At 38.9% G+C, this 24,622-nt stretch overlaps 1 protein-coding gene across 1 annotated transcript in view; it reads left to right on the forward strand.

The window, feature by feature from the left end:
• Positions 1-3,224: 3,224 nt before the first annotated feature.
• GDPD1 (glycerophosphodiester phosphodiesterase domain containing 1) overlaps positions 3,225-24,622 on the forward strand; it is a 56,724-nt gene continuing 35,326 nt past the window's right edge. The window contains exons 1-2 of the mRNA XM_004747270.3: positions 3,225-3,535; positions 17,016-17,058. Coding sequence (XP_004747327.3) covers positions 3,394-3,535; positions 17,016-17,058 — 185 coding nt within the window. The 5' untranslated portion in view covers positions 3,225-3,393. The remainder of the gene's footprint in view (positions 3,536-17,015; positions 17,059-24,622) is intronic.

A 24,622-nucleotide genomic window follows, 5' to 3' on the forward strand; every position in this document is an offset into this window, starting at 1 on the left:
TCATTGGGCTTCCTGCTCGGTAGGGAGTCTGCTTCTCCCTCTGACCTCCCCCTTCTCATGCTCTCTATCTCATTTTCTCTCTCTCAGTCAAATAAATAAGTAAAATCTTTTAAAAAAGACATGTGTAGGGCACCTCAGTGGCTCAATGGGTTAAGCCTCTGCCCTTGGCTTGGGTCATGATCTCAGGGTCTAGGATCGAGCCCTGTATCAAGCTCTGTTCATGGGGAGCCTGCTTCCCCCTCTCTTTCTCTGCCTGCCTCTCTGCCTACTTGTGATCTCTCTCTGTGTCAAATAAATAAATAAAATCTTAAAAAAAAAAAAAAACAAAGACGTGAATGGGTGAGTTTTTAATGTCAGAAAAATTGGGCATGATACCCCTAAAATATCTTGTTTCTTTTAAGACCATGAATCGCAATTCTCTCTAAACTCTATTGAATCTTTATACTATACCATCTCTTGTTACAGATTTTCTCCTGTATAAAATAGTACTATAGTAGATTGGAGCCAAAAAAAAAAAAAGATTCTACTGCCTAGGAAACCTGGACAATGGCACCTGAGTGGCTCAGTCTGTTGAGCTTCAGACTCTTGGTTTCAGTTCAGCACATGATCTCATGGGTCAGATGGGTGAGCCCCATGTTGGGCTCTGCACTCATCAGGGAGTCTGCTTAAGGATTCTCTCCCACTGCCCACATCTGTTCCTACTCTCTCTCTCAAATAAATAAATCTTTAGAAAGAGAAATCTAGACAATTTACTTAATTCTTGAACATTATTTTCTCTAAAATGGTAATGATTATATAAATAATAAAATGATAATGATAATTATCATTTATCGCAAAGGGTGTTTGTGAGGAGTAAAGGAGTATATATAAAGCTCCTAACAGAGGGGCACATAAATAAATTCTTTTTTTAAAAGATTTTATTTATTTATTTGACAGAAATCACAAGTAGGTAGAGAGGCAGGCAGAGAGAGAGAGGGGGAAGCAGGCTCCCCGCCGAGCAGAGAGCCCGATGCGGGGCTCAATCCCAGGACCCTGGGATCATGACCTGAGCCAATGACAGAGGCTTTAACCCACTGAGCCACCCAGGTACCCCTATAAATTCTCGATAATTATATTTTATCTTGAATTTATTTTTAAAGGTATCCCACAATTCTAATAGTTTTGGAGATGGTGAATACATTTTGGTTAGTTTTAGTCCTACATTTTATTGTCAGGTAAACAGTGCCTCGTATATGTAGAAACTATGGTAAGCACCATGATGGGTAGCAGTTTTGTCGACTTGATTTGTACCTTTCCTCTTGTACCTTTCTGTGGTCTTTTAAACTTGATTTAATTTTTGTTAGTTTGTTTATACTTAAGATATGACACCCTCTGAAATCCTTTGGCCACTCTCTCTCCTTTCTGTCTCTTACAACTTTGTGCCTGTCCTAAGATGTGGCAAATAGAACTACACTCAGTTTTTGGAATGCTGCACAACTGTGAACAAAGGCCAGCTAGCAGTTTATGTTTAATTTTCAGTATTCTGAATTATGTTTATTGGCCTAGGTTGGCACAGCAGCTCACTGGGTTGATGTTTTAAGGAAGCAATCCAGACATTGGATACCATCTAAAGCTTTAGTTTGTTGATCTTGTAAAATTAGGACAATAACTCCTTTACCTACCTCAAAAGATAATCTTGGTTCAAACTCTTAAAGTTGTATTAATTGAAGTCCTTTACAAACTCTTAAAAATAGAAAGGATAGTTACTGTTATTTGTAACTGAGCTCAGATCCTATCAAATTGTAAATACAATGTATTGTTCCCAAATCTTCCTATGCTAAAAATAATCCTGCCCAAAAATATAGCAATAGAAATCATTTTCTTCTTATTTTTTTTTTTTTAAGATTTTATTTATTAGAGAGAGAGCACAAGCAGCAGGGAGAAGCAGAGAGAGGGGGAGAAGCAGTTTCCCGATTGAACCAAGGAGCCTGACGTGGGGCTCCATCCCAGGACCCTGAGATCATGACCCGAGCCAAAGTCATATCTTGACCAACTGAGTCACCAGGCATCCCATATGCATATGTCTTTTATTAATACTTATGAACTTTTCTTTGCAGAAAAAACTGCTAGACTTTGGATTGATGGGGCAAGAGATATATACATTTTGCATTTTGACACATATTGCTAAAGATCCTGCAGGCAAAACATAACCTGACGGGGGCGCCTGGGTGGCTCAGCGGGTTAAAGCCTCTGGCTGTGGCTCAGGTCATGATCCCAGAGTCTAGGGATCAAGCCCCACATCTCTCTGCTCAGCAGGGAGCCTGCTTCCCTTCCTCTTTCTGCCTGCCTCTCTACCTTCTTGTGATCTCTGTCAAATAAATAAACAAAATCTTAAAAAAAGAAAAAAAACAACAACCCATAACCTGATGGGCACTGAAATTAACCCTTTAACTACCCCCCTGAACCAGCAAGACCCCCCACCCCTAACTGACTTATAAGACAGTGATCAACTTGACCTTTACGGCGCTCCTTGGATATGTAGCCACCTACCTTTTCCCCACATTTTCCTTATGTCAACCTGGAAGTATGGATAAAAGGAAAACTAGTTGGCCCTTCAAGGATTTAGTTTCCCATCTAAGACTTCTAAATAATAAGCTATAAACTTATCAACGTTTTCCTAATATAAGTAGACCTGCAAGTCAACAAGTATTTCTTGACTTCCTATCCAAGGCGTGGGGGTGGGGTGGGTAGGGGGGTGGGGAGGTGGATTACATTTTCGCAGTGAAACGAGGGAGGAGTCTGCCCCTCAAATATTTGATTGATAAGCAAACTAGTACGTCTTATGCTGTGTATAATAGGGAAAACGCTATCTTAGCTAGACAAACGGATGGGTTCATTATTTGTTTTAGCAGGCCTTAACTCCTCCATTGGTAACAGTTCTTTGCACTTCCTAGAGTAGGGGTTAAGATGTGCCCTGGAATCTCTCTTTTTTTGATGCGGATTTTCTAATTATGTCAGGCCTTCCCGAATTCAGGCTATCTTTGAAAAGCCTTTTCTGCCTGAGGGATGGCGAAGGCACTGGCAAGATTCCAAGCTTTCGCCTCCTTCGGAGCTTTTCTAAAGCGCTGCGGGTTCTACCGCAGAGCTGGGTGACAAATGCTCACTACCGGACCTCTGCAGGCTCCTACCCAGCAGCCAGAGCGCGCCTGCGTACCGCAGCCCCTTTGTTGCTCAGACGCCCGGGGTCTGGCTGCGCCTGCGTGGACGGCTGGCGCCGGCAAGTGCGCTGCACCGCGGGCACCGGCTGGGGGCGAGCCGACCTCGAGCAGCTGCCTCCGCCGCCGCAGCCGTTGCGACCGCCGCAGCGGAGTTCAGAGGGCCCGGGGGTGGGAGACTTCCCACAAGGAGGCTGAGATGTCGTCCACCGCGGCTTTTTACCTTCTCTCCACCCTGGGAGGGTACTTGGTGACCTCATTCTTGTTGCTCAAATACCCGACCTTGCTGCACCCGAGAAAGAAGCAGCGATTCCTCAGTAAACACATCTCTCACCGCGGAGGTGAGAGGGGGTCCCCAGATCGATGGCGGAGGTGGGGGAGGCTTTTCCCCCCACTAGAGCTGAGGGTCCTTCAGAGCTCTGCAAAAGGCTGGCGGGTGGAAATGCGTGAGAGTTTGAGGAAGAATGGGTGTGCGAAAGAGGACTCCCTGGAGGTGAAGGCGATGTGAAGGGGAGCTCTCCTGAAGGAAGATGAGGGATCTTGAGACAGAGCCATGGTGGGGCTCTGTCGAGTGCAGCGGTGTCAGGTGTTCTCTGAAGGAGGACGGACGAGGGTGAGAATTAAGGGTGGATGGAGCGTTTCTCGGCAGATGGAAGGATGATCGCAAGGTCCCTTTCTAGCAGCGAGGCTGAAGACGGTGGGGGGAGCGCAGAGCAGAACCCGGGTACCCGGCTGGGGAACCGGAACCGACTGCTCTGAGCGGAGCCAGTGGCTGAGCTTGTGGGGGAGATCCGGGGCGACGAGCTTCGAGGGTTGAGGAACTGCGTGAACCTGGACCGTGCTGTAGCTTGGTTGTCTGCAGTCCCTGGGGACTGGTTCCTACCCCCCCCCCCGGCCCACACCCGTCCCCCTCTCTGAATACTGATAATTAAGAAGAGAGGGAAACCTAGTCACTGACCTGGGGACACTTCCCAAGGTCACAGAGCTTGGACTGGACTGGGACAGAAACTGGAGCGTCCTGGTTCCCAAGGCAGCAAACCTTTCACCTGCCCTTTTTTTTTTTTTTTTTTTTTTTTAAGCCCTACGCTGCACCTCTGCAATAACACCTGGGTTTTCTAAAGACAAAAAGACGATGTAATTTATGACAGGACTGTGTTGCTTAGCGAAAACAAAGAAGTTGTTTCTTGGAAAAGTATCTTGTGGAGCCTAGATAGTTCACTCTGTAATTTCCCAAACAGCAGGCCAAATCTTTGTCCCTTCATTATCTCAGAATAATGAGTCTTTATTTCATTTCAAGCGTGATGTATAAAATGCTGTGAAATTGGATGAAGTCAATCAATTTTAACTATTCTTTACAGATGAATGTTTAACTAGGTTAAAACTGCTTGGAATTCACAGTCTAATACTTGAAATGGCAAATCTAGGAGTTTACAGTCTAAAACTTGATTTAGTGCCGTAACACCTTTTCTAACAAGAATTGGCCAGGAATACAGTTTTATTTATTTTTTTTTTAAGATTTTTTATTTATTTATTTGACAGAGACCACAAGTAGGCAGAGAGAGAGAGAGAGAGAGAGAGAGAGAGAGAAAGAGAGCAGCAGTCTCCCTGCTGAGCAGAGAGTCCGATGCGGGACTCGATCCCAGGACCCTGAGATCATGACCTGAGCCGAAGGCAGCGGCTTAACCCACTGAGCCACTCAGGCGCCCGAGGAATACAGTTTTAAATATGACAGAAATACATTAGTATTCTTCTGTATAATCTGTACAGTTCTATGTTAAACATAGTTCTAAAGAGTGACTTCAATAGTTGTGCTAGTTTCCTTATTTATGAAAAGCATCAAAGGTTTTAAGGGGTCACCAGCTAAATGCCATGTAAATGCTTATTTGGTTTAATTAAATATATAGTTACTTTTAAAAAAAAAAGTTTATTTACTTATTTAAGTAATCTCTACACCCAACATGGGGCCTGAACTCATCACCCTGAGATCAAGAGTTGCACACTCTTCTGACTGAGCCAGCTAGGTGCCCTCTGTTTACTGATTAAAAAAAAAAAAAAAAAAAAAAGAGGGGGGCGCCTGGGTGGCTCAGTGGGTTAAAGCCTCTGTCTTCGGCTCAGGTCATGGTCTCGGGATCCTGGGATCAAGCCCCGCATGGGGCTCTCTGCTCAGCAGGGAGCCTGCTTCCTCCTCTCCCTCTCTGCCTGCCTCTCTGCCTGCTGTGATCTCTCTCTCTGTTAAATAAATAAATAAAATTAAAAAAAAAAAAAGAAAAGAAAAAAGAAAAATATACTTACTAAAAACCCAAACCAAAACTAAGATCCTCCAAAAAGCTATCAAAACTGTCATTGTGGGTGACCTAAATTTTATTTTTAGAAGAAATAAATGTTAATTTTTGAATTTTTGTGACGCTCTGCAGGTGAGAAAAACAGTACTCTGTTGAGGTTAAAAAATGTATGCTAGATTAACGTAGCCAGTATCAAAACCAGGATAAGCTGGATCTCCAATTCTTACTGTCAGAAATACTTTAAAAATATTTCCCCTAGATATAAAGTCATTTTCAGTTGTTTCAGTTTCACCCCTTATATAAAAATTTCCATTCATTATTTGCAAACATGGGATCAGTATTTGTGTATTCAAAGATATATACCTGAAACTGTCATAAGAATCTCATTAAGTATCTGTATGATGTAGTTAGTTCCCACGTTGTTAGTGCTTAATATACTTTTGTTGAGTATGTGCACCAAATAATATAATTAAATCCAGAATGATAGGGAGATATTTATTAAAAAAATACTTTGTAAATCAAGATATTAAGTTCTTGGAAAATAATAGTAGAGGAAGGAGTCACCTCCTTACTTACTTTTTATTTTTGTCTTGGACACTGCCAACAGCAGTCACTAGTCTCTCTGTGCATATTACTAACATATGGGCTAATTCTCTGTTGCCCTAGCCTCAAATACCTGATATTTCATGTAAGCCAGATGTATGACCATTCCAAGACGGAAGCATTGATCAATATATCTTATAAAGTATATATACCAGGATTACTATAACTTTATTATGTCTGCATTATCACCTGGGTCAGATCCTGGACCACTAGTTAGTCTTGGGAAGAAGACCTAGTTTCCTTCTTTATGAATGAGGACTGTTTGCCTTGTTTCTCTTTGGGTTGTTAGGAAGATTAGGTATATAAAATGCACTTTGAAAACTGTTTAGAAATATAAGCATGTATACAGGGAACCACATATGTGTTTTGTAGTAGAACTTCGAGGTGATTGAGAAGGAATAAGATCACCTTATACTTAATGTTTTCAAAATTTTAATAAACATATTGCCTTTTGCTAAGATTGGTTATCTTCGAAAGAGGAAATTAATGTTTTAAAAATTAAATGCTGTGGGATTATTTTGTTCTTGTCTCTTTAGAGCATACACTGTATTACATTATATCATAATAGGATATATTAATACATCTGCCTCCCTTAGTTCATTAAGGGGAGGTTTCAGAATTTATTAATGCTTCTGTCTCTAGCTTCAGTGCCGATCTTAACATAATCAAAATAATAAATTATTGTCTGCTAATTACTGCATGCTAGGTCCCTCCCATGTATTTCCTAAATTTATTTGACCAAAGAACACCTTTTATAACTACAATGTATTGATGAAACACCAATAAGATCAAAGATATACCCTTTGGATCAAATGGAGAGCAAGCAATACTTTCAAAGTCCATTTTCTTAATTTTTCTATGAAAGCATGATTTTATTAATATCTTTCCAATTGCATAAGTAATTCATGTTCATTGTAGAAATTTGGAAAATATAGAAATGAAAAAAGAAAAATAGTTCCTAAAACTTTACTATCTGGATATAATCTCTGTTAAAATTTTGAAGTATATCCTTTAAATACCTATTTTCTGATATTTGGAATCATAATGTATATATATTTTTTATTTATTTAAGATACAGAGAGAGACAGAGACAGAGCTTGAGCAAGAAAAGGCTCCTAACTGAGTAGAGAGCCTGATGTGGGGCTCTCTCCCAGGACCCTGGGATCATGACCTAAGCTGGAGACAGATGCTTAACCCACTGAGGCATCCAGGCACCTCCTGGAATCACAGTGTATGTACATTTATTTCAGATGCCAACTGAATTGGCTAGAGGTATAACTAGGGAAATATGGAAATAAGTTACTCCAGTACTCCTTAATCTATCTCCATGAAGCAAATGAATTAAGCAACAGGCTTTAAAAAAAAAAAAAAAAAAAAAGTCTCTGTACTAGGATCAGTGGCCAAAGAATAAGAATTGCCAACCCATGAAATCCCTACCTTCCCTTTTAATCTTCCACTCTCAATCTTGAGACAGAGTATTGTCACAATCTGGGTAACCTGCCACAGAATAATTTGGCAAGTAATAAGTTTGAGGGTAAATTTGCTGTTGGACGCTGGCTGCTTCTGGGTCCTAAACTTTAACTGGATGTTCAAGGACGAAATTAAAGCATCAATTTGAGTCTTAAAAGTGTCACTGGAAGTGGCACTCTGCAGTTGCATCCTTAAACATATTCTATGTCAGGGTATCAATTATTTCTCTTCTTGTTCCCTCATTTCTATATTTAGGGAACTCTTCCTCACTTTTCAATGAGAACTCTTTTCCTTCCTCCCTCCCCTGCCTGCCTGCCTGCCTTCCTTCCTTCCTTCCTTCCTTCCATAATCCCTGCATCCAACATGGGGCTCAAATTCACAATCCCAAGATCAAGAGTCACATGCTCGGGGCACCTGGGTGGCTCAGATGGTTAAGCATCTGCCTTTGGCTCAGGTCATGATCCTGGGGTCTTGGGATTGAGCCCCATGTCAGGCTGTCTGCTCAGCAGCTTCTCCCTCTTTCTCTGCCTGCCAGTCCCCCTACTTGTGCTCTCTCTCTGTCAAATAAATAAATTAAATATTTATTTTTTTAAAAAGTCACATGCTCTTCATCTGAGCTAGCCAGGTGCCCTTTTGACAAGAACTTTTTCCTCCTTCGTTTCCTCAACTGGTTCACTCATTCCTACTGATACCTTATTAGCAATGAGGCTGCTTTATTTGTTTATTTATTTATTTTACCATTTATTTATTTATTTTAAAAGATTTTATTTATTCATTTGACAGATCACAAGTAGGCAGAGAGGCAGGCAGAGAGAGAGGAGGAAGCAAGCTTCTGGCTGAGCAGAGAGCCCCATGTGGGCCTCAATCCCAGGACCCTGAGATCATGACCTGAACTGAAGGCAGAGGCTTTAACCCACTGAGCCACCCAGGCGCCCCTGTTTATCATTTATTTAATACTACTTTTCTGCTTAAGAAAGCAAACTAAAATGTACTTATTTTCAGCAATGGCTAAAAAATATATATGTCTTAAATTGTATACAAGTTTAGAAAAATTAAATATAAAAATGTCATATAGAAAAATTACTGAATTTATGATAGATACATAATAAAAACCACTTACCATTGAAGAGAGCATACGTGTGATAGTTAGTTGGTAAATGCTGCCTGTGTATCAATATACAGTTTGAATATCCTTCTGTGCTACTAGTGTGTTTAATTTTTTCTTATACCTGTACATACAGATTTCACCAGTTTTTTCCTCTTGAGATACAAAACCAAGTCTGCAGTGTTCCAGGGAACCCATATTGAGAAATGCTCTTACAATACACCATTTCTACTCCTTACAAGCTCTTTATGCACTTATGTAAATTATATATATTATTTCCAAGGCACACTGTAAATGTTGAAGGAACAAGTGAATTTAGAAATAAAGAAGAGGGCATCTGATTGGTTAAGGTCCTGACTCTTGATTTCAGCTCAGGTCATGATCTCAGGGTTGTGAGATTGAGCCCCTGTGTTAGGCTCTGTGCTGGGCTTGGAGCCTGCTTCAGATTCTCTCTCCCTCTCCCATTGCTCTTCTCTCTCTCTCTCTCTTTAAAAAAAAAAAAAAAAAAAAAGGTGTGGGGGGTGCCTGGGTGGCTCAGTGGGTTAAAGCCTCTGCCTTCAGCTCAGGTCATGATCCCAGAGTCTTGGGATCGAGCCCCGCATCGGGCTCTCTGCTTGGCGGGGATCCTGCTCCCTCCTCTCTCTGCCTGCCTCTCTGCCTAGTTGTGATCTCTCTCTCTGTCAAATAAATAAATAAAATCTTTAAGAAAAAAAAGAAATGAAGAAGGAACTTACTCTATTGCTTGATTTACTGAAAAATTTCTTTTTGAAATCGGATCATATCTCAAACATTAGGATATGCTTTATTTGAACTATGCTTTCTTATCCAGTATCAGAAAATACTTAATTTTGAAGGTTTCTTTGTGTGCATGTGGCTAATGCATGGTCATATTTGTCATTGGTTTTCTAAACATCACACAACATTGGTCGTGTAGACAAAGATGTAAATAATGGTGGTTAGAGCATATCTATAAAACAACTCTACAGTGTTTATTGGTATATAAAGCATTTGGGAGACAAAAAGAAAACTAAACAGACATTTCTTTCCTTCACAGCATCTAAATCTAATTAAAGATCCAAAAGAGAATGTTTCCTTTACTTTTCCTGTCCTATCAGAAATTAACTGATCACAGAACATATGGATGGCAGAGTTGATTATGTATCTGACTCTTGGTTTTGGGTCAGGTCGTGATCTCAGGATCATGAGATTGAGCCCCTTTTCAAGCTCTGTGCTAAGCACAGAGTCTGTTTGAAACTCCCTCTCCCTCTGCCCCTCCCCTGCTCTCTCTGAAAGAAAGAAAGAAAGAAAAAAAGAAAGAAAGAAAAAGAAAAAGAAAGAAAGAAACTGATTACAAAGTAATTATGAAACACTATATAAGAGAGAAAAAGTTAATATAGAATGAAAACTTGGAAAGTATATAGTGAAGCTGTAAATAAAGAGAAATGGGACTTTTCAGAGAAGTGAAAAATGTGAACTAGAAGAGGGAGGCAGTATGATGTAAGCAGAGGAATTATAAACATTAGGACAGCATGTAAAATCTGTGACACTCATTCTCTTTCCCATTTCATAATTTAATAACTAATTAAAAATTAAACATTTGTTTATATGTCAGATGGTGATATGCAAAGCCAGGCATTGTTTAAACTGATTATGGAAGGAAAAGGAAAATTAGTGGAAAGTGTGCTTCTATAAATGATATAACTGGTAACAAAAGGAATTCAAATAGTTTCATGAGACAAGAGCTACCACCAAATAATTCCTTGGAGAGGAATGGCATACTCTTTAATTAGTCCCTTGGTTACTCTCCAGGTTTTCACCATATGAATCTAACAGGTAATTTGTAGGTGTTATCATTGTGGAATTTATCTCCAAGCTTTATAAACAAGTAGAATATGGGAATAAGGACCACTATGAATAACATATATAGTTTATGCTTGAATTGTAGTTCCCCTAGTTGGCTATGTGACTACCCAACTTTTTTCTGGTTGTGTGGGTTTTAATGAAATAATATATAAGGTGCTAATACAGTGCATAGCTTCTATTAATTATTAATATCTTGATTTTCTTCTCATTGTTTTATTTAATACTGGGTATTAATTTCATAAACTTACAAAATCAAAGATCTTAATGTTTTCATGCTTAAGCTGTTAGGTTTAAATGAATAATAAAATTAATATGAAAAGCAGACATAAAAGACAAACATACAGACTCTGAATGTAAATATTAGTAAAAATTATATTACCTGTGGGAAAATTGATTTGAGAGTACTGAATCTCTATCCTATTTTTTTCTAACTTGTTTTCCCCAAACCAAAACATCATTTCATTCAGATATATGCAAAAGTATTAAGACTCCATGAACCTATATCACCCAGATACAAACGATTACTATCATGTGCTCACAGTTTTTTTTTTTTTTTTTTAAAGGCAGTTTCAGGATGCCTGGGTGGCTCAGTTGTTAAGTGTGTGCCTTCAGCTGAGGTCATGATCCCAGGGTCCTGGGATCAAGTCCCACACTGGGCTCCTTGCTCATCAAGGATCCTGCTTCTCCCTCTGTCTGCCACTCCCCCTGCTTGTACTCACTCTCTCTCTCTCTCTCTCTCTGACAAATAAAGAAATAATAAAATCTTTTAAAAAATTTTAAAGGGTAGTTTCACTTAAGGATATATTTGATGTATTAATAAAAATTATTTTATTACATTTAAGCCCTATATATATGTAACATTTAAAAAAATATATTTTATTTATTTATTTGACACAGAGAGATACAGAGAGAAAGGGAACACAAGCAAGAGGAGTGGGAGAGGGAGAAGCAGACTTCCTGCAGAGCAGGAAGCGCAATGTGGGGCTCAATCCCAGGAACCTGGATCATGACCTGACCCGAAGGCAGATGCTTAGCTGACTGAGCCAGCCAGGAGCCCCCGTAACTTTTTTTTTAACACGTAACTTTTTAAAAATGAATGTCTTTTTTTTTTTTTTTAATTAAATTTTAAGTAAGCTCTATACCCAACTCATGACCCTGAGATATCAAGAGTCACATACTCTACCAACTGAACCAACCAGGCACAGTACAGATAACTTTTTTTTTTAATTTGAGAGAGTGAGAGAGCCATGCACAAATGCATGTGCACAAGTTGGGTGAGGGCAGAGAGAGAAGCAGACTCCCCAAGTGGAGAATGGACCTGGGGCTAGATCCCGGAACTCCGGGATCATGACCTGAGCCAAAGGCAGACATTTAACTGACTGAGCCACTGGATACCCCACACAAAACTTCTCTCTTTTTTTTTTTTTTAAAGATTTTATTTATTTATTTATTTGATAGACAGAGATCACAAGTAGGCAGAGGGGCAGACAGAGAGAGAGGAGGAAGCAGGCTCCCCGCTGAGCAGAGAGCCCGATGTGGGGCTTGATCCCAGGACCCTGAGATCATGACCTGAGCCGAAGGCAGAGGCTTTAACCCACTGAGCCACCCAGGCACCCCAAAACTTCTCATATTTTGTGTGACAAAATTGGAAGTACATACAGAATACTTTTTTTTTTTTAAGATTTTATTTATTTATTTGACAGAGAGAGATCACAAGTAGGCAGAGAGGCAGGCAGAGAGAGAGGGGGAAGCAGGCTCCCTGCTGAGCAGAGAGCCTGATGTGGGGCTCGATCCCAGGACCCTGGGATCATGACCTGAGCCGAAGCAGAGGCTTTAACCCACTGAGCCACCCAGGCGCCCCAATACTTTTGTTGCATATCAAAGTATGATGGTGATTGTTTTGAGGAAGAGCACTTATGCAATCATCTGAATTGTGAGCTGAATTAGCCCTTATTTTCTTCCCACAGAACACCATTTTTACTTAAAAAAACTGAAACCAGTTATTCAGACTTGAGTATTCAGCAGATGTAGTCTTGAAAATTATAAAATGAGTCTGTCATTAGAAGAAAAATAAGCTACATTTTAAGGCAGTGCCAATGATTACATTTGAGGTTTCAAGCAAAAATTAGAAATTTGGAAAACTTGTATACCCCACTGTGAGCTTGATAGCTTTCTTATAGATTTTCCTGATGAGATGAGGAATTAACAAATGTGACTTTAAAAAATATTGTATAATGAAATGTGTCAATATTTAGAAAATCAGCATGATTCCGTGAATTATTATTTTCCAAAGACCAATGCATGATATAAAACCATGCATGAGTGAAAGATTTATTCAAAGTTCAAGATGAACTTACGGGTGCTGATTCTTGATCTAAGCTCGGGTTTTGTCTCAGGGTTGTGAGTTTAAGCCCTTCTGGGCTTGGAGCCTACTTAAAAAAACAAAGTTCAAAATGAAGCAGTGGATTTTCATATAATAGAGTAATAAAAACTCATTCATATGGTCCAGATTTCACATTGCAAGGAACTTTTGAGAAATAATGACTGTTGGGTGCCTGGGTGGCTCAGTGGGTTAGGCCGCTGCCTTCTGCCAGGGTCATGGTCGCAGGGTCCTGGGATTGAGCCCCTGAATGGAGCTCTCTGCTCAGCGGGGAGCCTTCTTCCCACTCTCTCTTTGCCTGCCTCTTTGCCTACTTGCGATCTCCACCTGTCAAATAAATAAAATCTTCAAAAAAAGAAAAGAAAAAGAAACTACCACTTGTTAAATTCTGGTGCAGTATCAAAAAAGAGTCTTTCCAACTGGCTATCTGTGTGAAGGTTGGTATACATGAATGAAACAGATAGGAGAATGCAGCTGCCTTCTATAAAGCATTAAAGAGATTTGCAAAAATGTAAAATAATGCCACTCTTCGTTAAATATGGAAGATAGTTAATTTTCATAAAATGTTAACAAAAAAATAGTACTCTTTGTCTTTTTTGGTCATAGTATAGAGTGTTTTGTTCTTAAATATTGATTATTTGATTATAACATATTTCCATAGTTTTTGACTAAAACAAATACCAACTAGATTTTTTTTTAAGAGAGAGAGAGAAAGAGAGGAGGGGCAGAGGGAAGGAGAGAGAATCCTAAGAAGACTCCACACCAGTGCAGAGCCCAACATGGAGCTTGATCTCACCACTCTGAGATCATGACCTGAGCTGAAATCAAGAATCAGAGGCTTAACCGACTGAGTCACCCAGGTACCCCAACACCAACTAGATTTTTAAAAGTCACTTAACTGGACACTTAGGTGGCTCAGTTGGTTAAACATCACATTCGGCTCAGGTTGTGATCCCGGGGTCCTGGGATCAAGCCCCAAGTTGGGCTTCCCACTCTGCAGGGAGCCCGCTTCTCCCTCTCTCTCTCTGTCCAGTAAATAAATAAAGTTAAGGAAATCTTAACCCCACCTGGGTGGCTGAGTGGGTTAAGCCTCTGCCTTCAGTTCAGGTCATGATCTCAGGGTCCTGGGATTGAGCCCCACATCAGGCTCTCTAATCAGCAGGGAGCCTGCTCCCCCCCCCCCGCCTGCCTCTCTGACTACTTGTGATTTCTCTCTGTCAAATAAATAAAATCTTATACAAAAAAAAAGAAAGAAAGAAACAGAAAAAGTCATTTAACCTTGAAAGAGCACTTACTTCTTTTTAAAGAGCACTTATTTTTACAAAAGCTATAATCTTCAGAATTACTTCATCTGTTTTCTTTTGTGCATCAACTGTAGTGACTAAAATAAACCTAAAATCAAAGTAGCTTTTTTTACATGGGTATTCCTTTCTCTCTACTGAACTATGGAACTGTAGAACATTCAGCTAATATATTCATTTCTTCATACTTTGTGTTTCTACTGATTATTAATTAGGTTGCCATGGAAGCACAATCTAACAATATAAGAGAAGAAAATTCTAATACTCTCACAAATATGTCCAGGTGGTATTGTATGTGAAACATTTTAATGCTAATACTTGAACAGTGTCATAAACTTGAAGTGTTTCTTTTTGCTAAAAAGAAATGGGCTGTTTTTCTTAATTATTTGGACAAATATTTCCTAAGTATTTTTCCTGTACATTCCATTAATAATTTAATAATACTGAAATCTGGGACGCCTGGGTGGCTCAGTTGGTTGAGCGGCTGCCTTCGGCTCGGGTCATGATCCCAGCATCCTGGGATCGAGTCCCACATCAGGCTCCTTGCTTGGCGGGAAGCCTGCTTCTCCCTCTGCCTCTGCCTGCCATTCTGTCTGCCTGTGCTCGCTCTCTCTCCCTCTCTCTCTGACAAATAAATAAATAAAATCTTAAAAAAAAAACTGAAATCTTTTAGTTTTAAAATATTTTAAATCTTATGGTTAGCGTGTTATGTTAATTGATTCTACCTAGTATATATAATATTAGATAATTAGATACTTTTTATCTGTGTCCTTTTTATCATTGCAATATTTGTTACTCATGAGTCAGTGGACAACCACCAAGTACCAGTTACTGTAACAGTGGCAATAGCAATAATAATAGCAGTAATCCTTTACTTTCACAGAATATTAACTATTTCATTAACTCTAATGCCATTAATTATAAAATGCACATTTTCTTTTCTTTTTGAGGTAGGGGAGGGGCAGAGGGAGAGAGGGAGAGAAAGAATCTTAAGCAGACCCCAACCCCAGCACAGAGCCCAACACATGGCTCAGTCTTGCACTCATGAGATCATTACCTGAGCCAAAAGCAAGAGTCAGACACTTAACTGACTGAGCCACACAGGCACCCCTAAAATGCACATATTTAACATACTGCTAAGAGAGAGAAAATCTTGCCAAGTAAACTACTATTCACCATCTGGGGCGCATGGGTGGCTCAGTTGTTAAGTGTCTGCCTTTGGCTCAGGTTATAATCCCAGGGTCCTGGGATCGAGCCCCAAATTTGGGTCCCTGCTCAGCAGGAGGCCTGCTTCTCCCACTCCTAATATCCCTGCTTGTGTTCCCTCTCTCACTGTGTCTATCTTTGTCAAATAAATAAATAAAAATCTTAAAAAAAAAAAAGACTCTCTCTAAGGTCTTTAAAAAAAACCATTACACACCATCTGTTGTAAAATGCATCCTAACTTATGAGATGTTAAAAGGGAAAAACTCATTTTTCGAATTGATGACGTAGGACACCTGACATGTGAATTCATTTAACTACACCAATCCTATGAAATAGGTGCCAACCTTTATCCTCATTCTTTTTTTTTTTTTATCTTTTTTAAGATTTTTATTTTTGTGGGGAAGCTCCTGGCTCAGTCAGTAGAACATGTGACTCTTAATCTTGGGGTCATGAGGTTGAGCCCTACTTTGGGGGTAGACTTAATAAAAAAATTTTTTTTAATGCTAATTTTTAAAATGTAATCTCTACTCTCAGTGTGAGGCTCAAGCACACAACCCTGAGATCAAGAATCTCACACTCCACTAAGATAGCTAGGCATCCCTCATTCTTACAGATAAGTAAGCTCAGCCTCAGGGAAGTTTTGTAACTTTCCCAAGGTCATGCAAATATCAAGTAGATTTGTGAGCAAAGATCCTAACTCCACCTTTAACTACTGCACTATGTTGTCTTCACAAAGCGATTAAAACAGGAACTTATTTTCAGTAATTCATAGGAAAAGAAGGAGTCAGTTTTATAATTTATGCTATAATGTGATAAATTCTTACTAGAGAGATGCATAAGAGAGTTTGGGGATGCAGAAGAGATAGATTAACTGTTTCTGAGGATATATATATATACACATACCAGGTCCTCTTCTGTCTTTCCTCTGACGAGCAGATATTGTAGCTTAAAAAACATGTTTAGGTTCTAACCTTTCTGTGTTGCTGCGGCTTTGTTTTAATTTTTGACTCTTCCTGGTGCAGCCAAAAAGAATTCAAAATACTATTACATTCTTTAAAAAACTTGTAATGCCGGGGCGCCTGGGTGGCTCAGTGGGTTAAGCCACTGCCTTCGGCTCAGGTCATGATCTCAGGGTCCTGGGATCGAGTCCTGCATCGGGCTCTCTGCTCAGCAGGGAGCCTGCTTCCCTCTCTCTCTCTGCCTGCCTCTCCGTCTACTTGTGATTTCTCTCTGTCAAATAAATAAATAAAATCTTAAAAAAAAATTTGTAATGTCTATACAGTATGTAAACATCGAGATTCACTAGATGTAGCTTATTAAAGTTAATTTCTGGAAAAATTAAAAAGTTCAAATTAGGGGAGCCTGGGTGGCTCAGTCAGTTAAGCATCTGCCTTCATAAATCATGGTCCCAGGGTCCTGGGATTGGGCCCTGAGCCCTGCTCAGAGGGGAGTCGGCTTCTCTCTCTCCCTCTGCCTTCCACTTCTCCCTCCAACTCCTGTGCATGTGTGTGCTCTCTCAAATAAATTAATAAAATCTTTAAAAATTTTTAAATTTTTTTTTAAAAGTTGAAATTAGCTAGTAAATGAAATTTAAATTTAATGTTTTCACAGGTGCTGGAGAAAATTTGGAGAATACAATGGCAGCTTTTCAGCAGTAAGTATTTAAAAAGGTATTCTTTTTTTTTTAAAGGTCTTCTTTTATAGTTTATCTATGAAGTGATGATGATTCACAAAGTGAAGGTAGTATACAAGTCACATCCACTTGTGATAGTTGTTTCTATTTTTTTTTTTTTTTTTAGTTTAGCTAGTCTGAAGTGTTACAGAGTGTTTGGCTTTTGCATAACTGAAAAACTAGATCAGAGTTGTGGGTAATCAAAAGATACTATAGTTCTAACACTGAAAGAAGGCATTTGTAACAAGGAATACACTGTGTGTAATGCTAATTAGTCTTGGAGAGAAGAGAAAAGAAGAAAATGAAACAACTGTTAACACTGGTTGCTGTTTATGAATAGGATTATGTGTCTGCCCTGTAATTCTTCTACTGACCTGAAGCTGTGATCCGGTCTTGTTTGGAGCCTTAAGAGTGTTGGTCTTATTTTTTTTTAAAAAGGTAAATTAGCTTTTTCCCAATGTTTCAGGTCTCTTTTAGAGCACTGCACAGAGAAGCAGCAGGAGAGATAAGAATAAAAGCTGATTGATACCTTGTTCTCTGTCTCAGAGTAAATGATCATCATTGGTCTATAGTAATGGTGAAAACAGTTTTCTTTTCCCTGAAAAATAAGGCAGAGGATATAAAAAATTAAATTCCCTGGAAGACATTACCTTTCCATATTTAGTAGGGAACATATTTTCTTATATATTTTTATGCATACATTGGGACTGAGAAATCAAAATTTGGCTTTTTTTAAAAAATTACTATCTTTTTTTTTTTTTAAGATTTTATTTATTTATTTGACAGACAGAGATCACAAGTAGGCAGAGAGAGGTAGAACTAGGTTCCCTGCTGAGCAGAGAGCCTGATGCGGGGCTGGATCCCAGGACCTTGGAATCACAACCTGAGCCAAAGGCCAAGGCTTTAACCCACTGAGCCACCCAGGTGCCCCTGGCTTAAGTTTTTATTCTGTTTCTCATCATTTAAAAGTACCTTAGAATTTAGGGGCCCCTGTATGGCTCAGTTGGTAGAGCATGTGACCCTTAATCTTGGGATTGTAAGATCGAGCCGCACATTGGGTATAGAGATTACTTAAAAATAACAAAGACACCTGAGTTTATTTTTCCTGTTTCCAGTTCCAAATGCGCTGCTTCTCCATATTCTAGTTTCATCTAAATCCTAGCCTCCTGTGTTTGTCATTGCTTATTCTTCCTCTTCTCCAATACAATACCTTTGGCTATAATCACCAGATGCTCTAAAACCCTAAAAATGCAAAAACTTTCCTCCTGTCTGTGGAAAAAACTTTCCAGATTCTGAAACAAAATAATTTAACTTATTTTAAGTCAAAATAAAATACAGTAAAATAAAGTAAGTTACTTTATGTTATCTTCTCTACTAAAATCATATATGTGGGTATCTTTAGATAACTATATAATGTATACATCTAGATATAATTAGATATATATATAACATATATAATGTATATATATATAATTGTATTTGTGCAGTTTATACTGAGACGCATACACACATACACATACCTCCCCCCCATATACTATGATTTAACAAATATTTGTTCCCAGGCATGTAGTGATATATATTACCTGGGGAAAAAATATTTATTTATAACTTTGAGTGATTTTAGCCTTTTTTATGTTTAAGGTATATTATTTTGTAAGTTTCCCCCATATTTTTTGCTAAATTTTTACTAACCACCCTTATTTATGAAATTAAAATACTTGATTATATAATAAACTGTTTCTTAGAATGGTACATTTATATAATAAATTATTTTTAAGGATGAGGTATAAATATTTTTATCTTTGAAGATTTTAATCAACTGAAATCCTTTTTGATATTTAAAGAATGTCTTGGGGCACCTGGGTGGCTCAGTGGGTTAAAGCCTCTGCCTTTGGCTCAGGTCATGATCCCAGAGTCCTGGAATCGAGCCCCACATCAGGCTCTCTGCTCGGCGGGGAGCCTGCTTCCTCCTCTCTCTCTGCCTGCTTCTCTGTCTACTTGTGGTCTCTGCCTGTCAAATAAATAAATAAAATCTTTAAAAATAAATAAATAAATAAATAAAATCTTAAAAAAAAAAGAATTGTCTTACTTGGATGGTTTTTTTTTTTTTTAAAAGATTTTATTTATTTATTTAACAGGCAGAGATTACAAGTAGGCAGAGAGGCAGGCAGAGAGAGAGAGGAGGAAGCAGGCTCCCCACTGAGCAGAGAGCATGATGTGGGGCTCGATCCCAGGGCCCTGGGATCATGACCTGAGCCAATGACAGAGGCTTTAACCCACTGAGCCACCCAGGCACCCCTACTTGGATGGTTTTTACTTGCTAGATACAACATTACATTTCCCATCTTCAGATTATATTTATTTATTTGACAGAGAGAGAGGGAACACAAGCAGAGGGAGTGGGAAAGGGAGATGCAGGCTTCCCTCTTGAGTGGGGGAGCCAGATGCCCGGCTCGATCCCCGGATCCTGGGATCATGACCTGAGCCAAAGGCGGTGCTTAACGACTGAGCCACCCAGAAACCCCTCTCCCCCCGCTTTTTTAAAGATTTATTTGAGAGACAACTCATAAGTGTGTGTGAATGGAGGGAGGGGTGGAGGGAGAGACTCTCAAGCAGATTCCCCACTGAGCATGAAGGCCCAGTTGGAGCTCCATCTCATGACCCTGAGACCCCAAGCCAAAATCAAGAGTCTGACGGTTCACCAGCTGAGCCACCCAGGTGCCCCTTGATTTTAACCTCTTAAAATTTTGTTGTTGGTGGTGGTTTTTGTGTTTTATCTTATAGATCAGTGCTCTTGCTATCAATACATACTTTTGTTTTCATTTATAAGTATTCTGTTAGTAGAATATTTTAACTGTGGGATGCTTAGGAGGTTTTTTTTTTTTTTTTTTAATACCTGCTTCATGAGCAACAAGAAAAAAAATCACGTAAACATACTCTTTTCAAGGCACAGTATATTAAAAAGGTGGAATTATAATATATACTTGGCAAAAGACAGATACTGTGCTTAAAAGTAGGGTATATCTTTGATACGATAAGTAGTTGAGGGAGAAAGAGTAAAAATATAATGAGCAGCTAAAACTTAGATCTTATTTATGTGCATGTGTAAACACTTCACAAAGCTTAATATTATGACATGGAAGTGAAAACAAGACGATATTAGAGAAAAAATAAATAATTGGTGGGGGAAGGCTGGTTAAGATTAACCAGAAAATTGAAAAGATACTAAGACTAGAGAAGTTACCATTTGGTATAGAGGAAGAAGCTATTTTTATTATTTCTATTACTTTTTAAGATTTTATTTATTTGAGAGAGAGCAAACTCGAACTGGGGAGAGAAGCAGAGGGAGAGGGAGAAGCAGACTCACCTGCTTCTCACCTCAGCCTGCCTCAGGACTCCATCCCAGGACCTGGGCCAAAGGCAGATGCTTAACCCACTGAGCCACCCAGATGCCCCAAGAAACTATTTTTAAAACGTGAAGTGTTTGGGGCACCTGGCTGTCTCAGTCCAGAGGACATGCAGTTCTTGATCTTGGGGTTGTGAGTTCAAGCCCCACATTGATTACACATTGAGTAGAGATTACTCAAAAAAAAAAAAAAGGAAGGGGAAGAAATGTTAAATGTTTGAGATTAAGATTCGAGGGTATATAGACAAGATGTATTTAGGAAACTGAAAGAATGTATGGAAGATTAATTCATTATAGTGGGTCTAAAGAAGTAATTAGGATTGGGGCACCTGGGTGGCTCAGTCAGTTATGCCTCTGCCTTCAGCTCAGGTCATGATCTTGGTGTCCTGGGAGTGAGCCTCACATAGAGCTTCCTGCTCAGTGGGGAGTCTACTTCTACCTGTCCCACTCCCTCTCTCCCTTCCCCTCCCTGCTCATACTCTCTCAAATTAATAAATAGTATCTTAAAAAAAAACACACACTGGGACGCCTGGGTGGCTTAGTTGGTTGGACGACTGCCTTCATCTCGGGTCATGATCCCGGAGTCCCGGGATTGAGTCCCACATCAGGCTCCCAGCTCCACGGGGAGTCTGCTTCGCTCTCTGACCTTCTCCTGGCTCATGCTCTGAGCATGTCTTGCTCTCAAATAAATAAATAAATAAATAAATAAATAAATAAATCAAAAAAAAAAAAAAAGAAAGAAAGAAAGGAAAGAAAGGTATCATCTATTAAAAAAAAAAAAAAACACCAAAAATTAGGAAAAAGAATAATTAGGACTGAAGAGAAATGATTATATCTCACAATTCCTTCCTTCCTTCCTTTCTCCCTCCCTCTCTCTCTCCCTCTCTCCCTCCCCCTTTCCCTTCCTTCCTCCTCTCCTCTCCTTTCCTTTGCTTCTCTTTTCCTTTTCCTTTTTGTATGTCACAATTTATAAAAAGTCCTGTAATATGGTTTATAAAATGCTTTCACAAACACCTTAGGTTATGAATATGGCTCTTCTGTAATTCCTTTGAGAGCAAGAATCTTTCCATATTAATCTCTTAACCCCTAACACCTAACTATGATGCTAATAGACTCTCACTAGTGGCTTACTGAACCGAGATGTGGGATGGGGCACTCAAGATCAAAGAACATTAACAGAAGACAAATGAAGGAGACAGAAACCATCCAATATAAGAGGTAAACCAGAAACTAAGGAATTGTACTACACACACACACACACACACACACACACACACATACACACGGAGTCACTAAGCCCTTGAGTATGTAAAATCTAGCTCTTAAGAGCTAATAAAACTAGGTTATTAAACCAGGCCGCCTTTGTAAATACCCCTAGGACAATTTGATCCCCATGGTATTAACATGAATGGTAAAAGAAAGAAACAAATTGTTTTAGCAGTAGCTGGAAGTGTAAGTTGGCAGACAGTCAAAGTAATTAATCAGTGACCTAGTTCTCATGATACATTTTTCAGAATATCTAATTAATACAATACTAATTTCTCATCTATGAAATGGGAATAATAACAAACCTCAGGGGTGTGATGAATAAATGACATTCAAATAAATGCCTTAATATAGGGTCTGTTATTTGTTTGTTTGTTTTGGGGTTTACTATTTTTAATTTTTCCAGTTTTTAATTTAAATTCTAAATAGAGTTTAACATATAGTGTATAGGGTCTGTTTTAAATTGTTCGTGTATTGTTCCTGTGGAGTTTCAAGGAATTTCACGTCTTTTAGAGGTAGAGTTTTTATTTCTTTTTCTGGTAATGTTGAAGCCTTGACTCCCCTTTGTCTTTTTCTTTTCTTTTTTTTTTTTTAGTTTTATTTATTTGACAGAGATCACAAGTAGGCAGAGAGGCAGGCAGAGAGAGAGAGGAAAGCAGGTTCCCTGCTGAGCAGAGCTGATATGGGGCTCGAACCCAGGACCCTGGGATCATGACCTGAGCCGAAAGCAAAGGCTTTAGCCCACTGAGCCACCCAGGCGCCCCTTGACGTCCCCTATTCTGTCTGTAATCAGCTTGTCAGAAAATCAGCTATTTGGGGGCATGTGGGTGGTTCAGTGGGTTAAGAGTGGGACTCTTGATTTTTGCTCAGGTCACGATCTCAGGGTCATGAGATGGAGCCCCAAGTGGGGCTCCATGCTCAGCAGGGAGTCTGCTTGAAATGCTCTCCCTCTTTCTCCTTCTGCCCCTCCCCTGCTTGCTCACATTCTCTTTCTTGCTCTAAGATAAATAAATATTTTTTTAAAAATTCAGCTATAAAATATCTGGCAGATGCATTTTATCATATTTGGGAAATTTTGAAGGCCAAACTGATTAAAAAAATTTCCCTTTTCTAGCTATGTTCTAGCTATTTGTATATCAAATTTAGGATAATTTTGTTAGGAGAATTTACAAATTGTCCTGGATGTACTCATTTACTATTGCTTTAAAGTTTTACTAGCTTATTGATAAGAGATAAGCATAGAGTAAATAGAAAATATTTTTTTAAGATTTTATTTATTTATTTGACAGACAGAGAGTAGGCAGAGAGGCAGGGTGGGGAGAAGCAGGCTCCCTGCTGAGCAGGGAGCACGATGTGGGGCTCAATCCCAGAACCCTGGGATCATGACCTGAGCTGAAGGCAGAGCCTTTAACCCACTGAGCCACCCAGGCGCCCCTAGAAAATATGTTTTATATAATTCTTAAACATTTCTTTTTTTTTTAAAGATTTTTTATTTTTTTATTTATTTGACAGAGACACATCACAAGTAGGCAGAGAGGCAGGCAGAGAGAAAGAGAGAGAGGAGGAAGCAGGCTCCCTGCTGAGCAGAGAGCCCGATGCGGGACTCGATCCCAGGACCCTGAGATCATGACCTGAGCCAAAGGCAGCGGCTTAACCCACTGAGCCACCCAGGCACCCCATATTCTTAAACATTTCTAAAAACAGCCAACATTTCAGCTGAAGGGAAACTTTAAACTTAGATTTCTCAGGGAAAAGGTATAAATATTTTTTATTTTAATTTTTAATTTTTTAAATTAACTTCTAAAATTGTATTTATTGTGCTTGCTTTAGCAGCACATACACTAAAAATAATTAATCAATCAATCAATTATTTTAAGTAGGCTCCACAGCCCAATGCAGAATTTCTTTATTTTATTTATTTTTTATTTTTAAAAAAACTTTATTTATTTGAGATAGAGTGAAAGAGAGAGAGAAAGAGCATAAGCAGAGTGGAGGGGCAGAGAGAGAGGGAGAAGCAGACTCCCTTCTCATGACCTGAACTGAAGGCAGACACTTAACTGACTTAGCCACCCAGGTGCCCTGCAGAATTTTTTAAATACAGGAAAATATAGATAACCACTGCTCTTACTCCCCTTCACATACACATACAAAAAACCAATAATAACAAAAGAAAGATATGCACATGACCAAAAATCAGTAGTACCAATTTTTATTTTTTAAGCTATATGAAGGAGGGCGCCTGGGTGGGTCAGTGGCTTAAGCCGCTGCCTTTGGCTCGGGTCATTATCTCAGGGTCCTGGGATCGAGTCCCGCATCGGGCTCTCTGCTCAGTGGGGAGCCTGCTTCCTCCTCTTTCTCTCTGCCTGCCTCTCTACCTAGTGGTGATCTCTCTCTGTCAAATAAATAAATAAAATCTTAAAAAAAAAAAAAGCTATATGAAGGATTTCAGGATTTTATTTCAAAACTATTTGCTAGCTACATATATTGTTTACAGTTTCTACATTTCTTATTCTTTTTTAAAAAATTTCTTATTCTTTTTTAAAAAATTTCTTATTCTTTTTTTAAAATCTACATTTCTTATTCTTTTTTTAAAAAATATTTAAGGAAATTAAAAAATACAGAAAAATAAATCTACCAAAAACTGTTTTTGTTTGCTTCTTTTTGCATTTTATTTTTACACATTTGTGGTTCTAGCACACACTGACCAATAAATATTCTCTTTTAAAGGTGGAGATCCAAAAAAAAAAAAAAATAAAAAAAAAATAAAGGTGGAGATCCTTTAGAAGAGGACACATAAAGTTAGTTATTTATATCTTAGTAAGAATTACATTAAGGAACCAAGTTAGTTTGTTTTAAAAACATTAAGAAACGTTT

Source organism: Mustela putorius, unplaced genomic scaffold, assembly GCF_011764305.1.
Source record: "Mustela putorius furo isolate JIRA1106 unplaced genomic scaffold, ASM1176430v1.1 tig00003962_pilon_pilon_pilon, whole genome shotgun sequence".
Classification (NCBI taxonomy): Eukaryota; Metazoa; Chordata; class Mammalia; order Carnivora; family Mustelidae; genus Mustela; species Mustela putorius.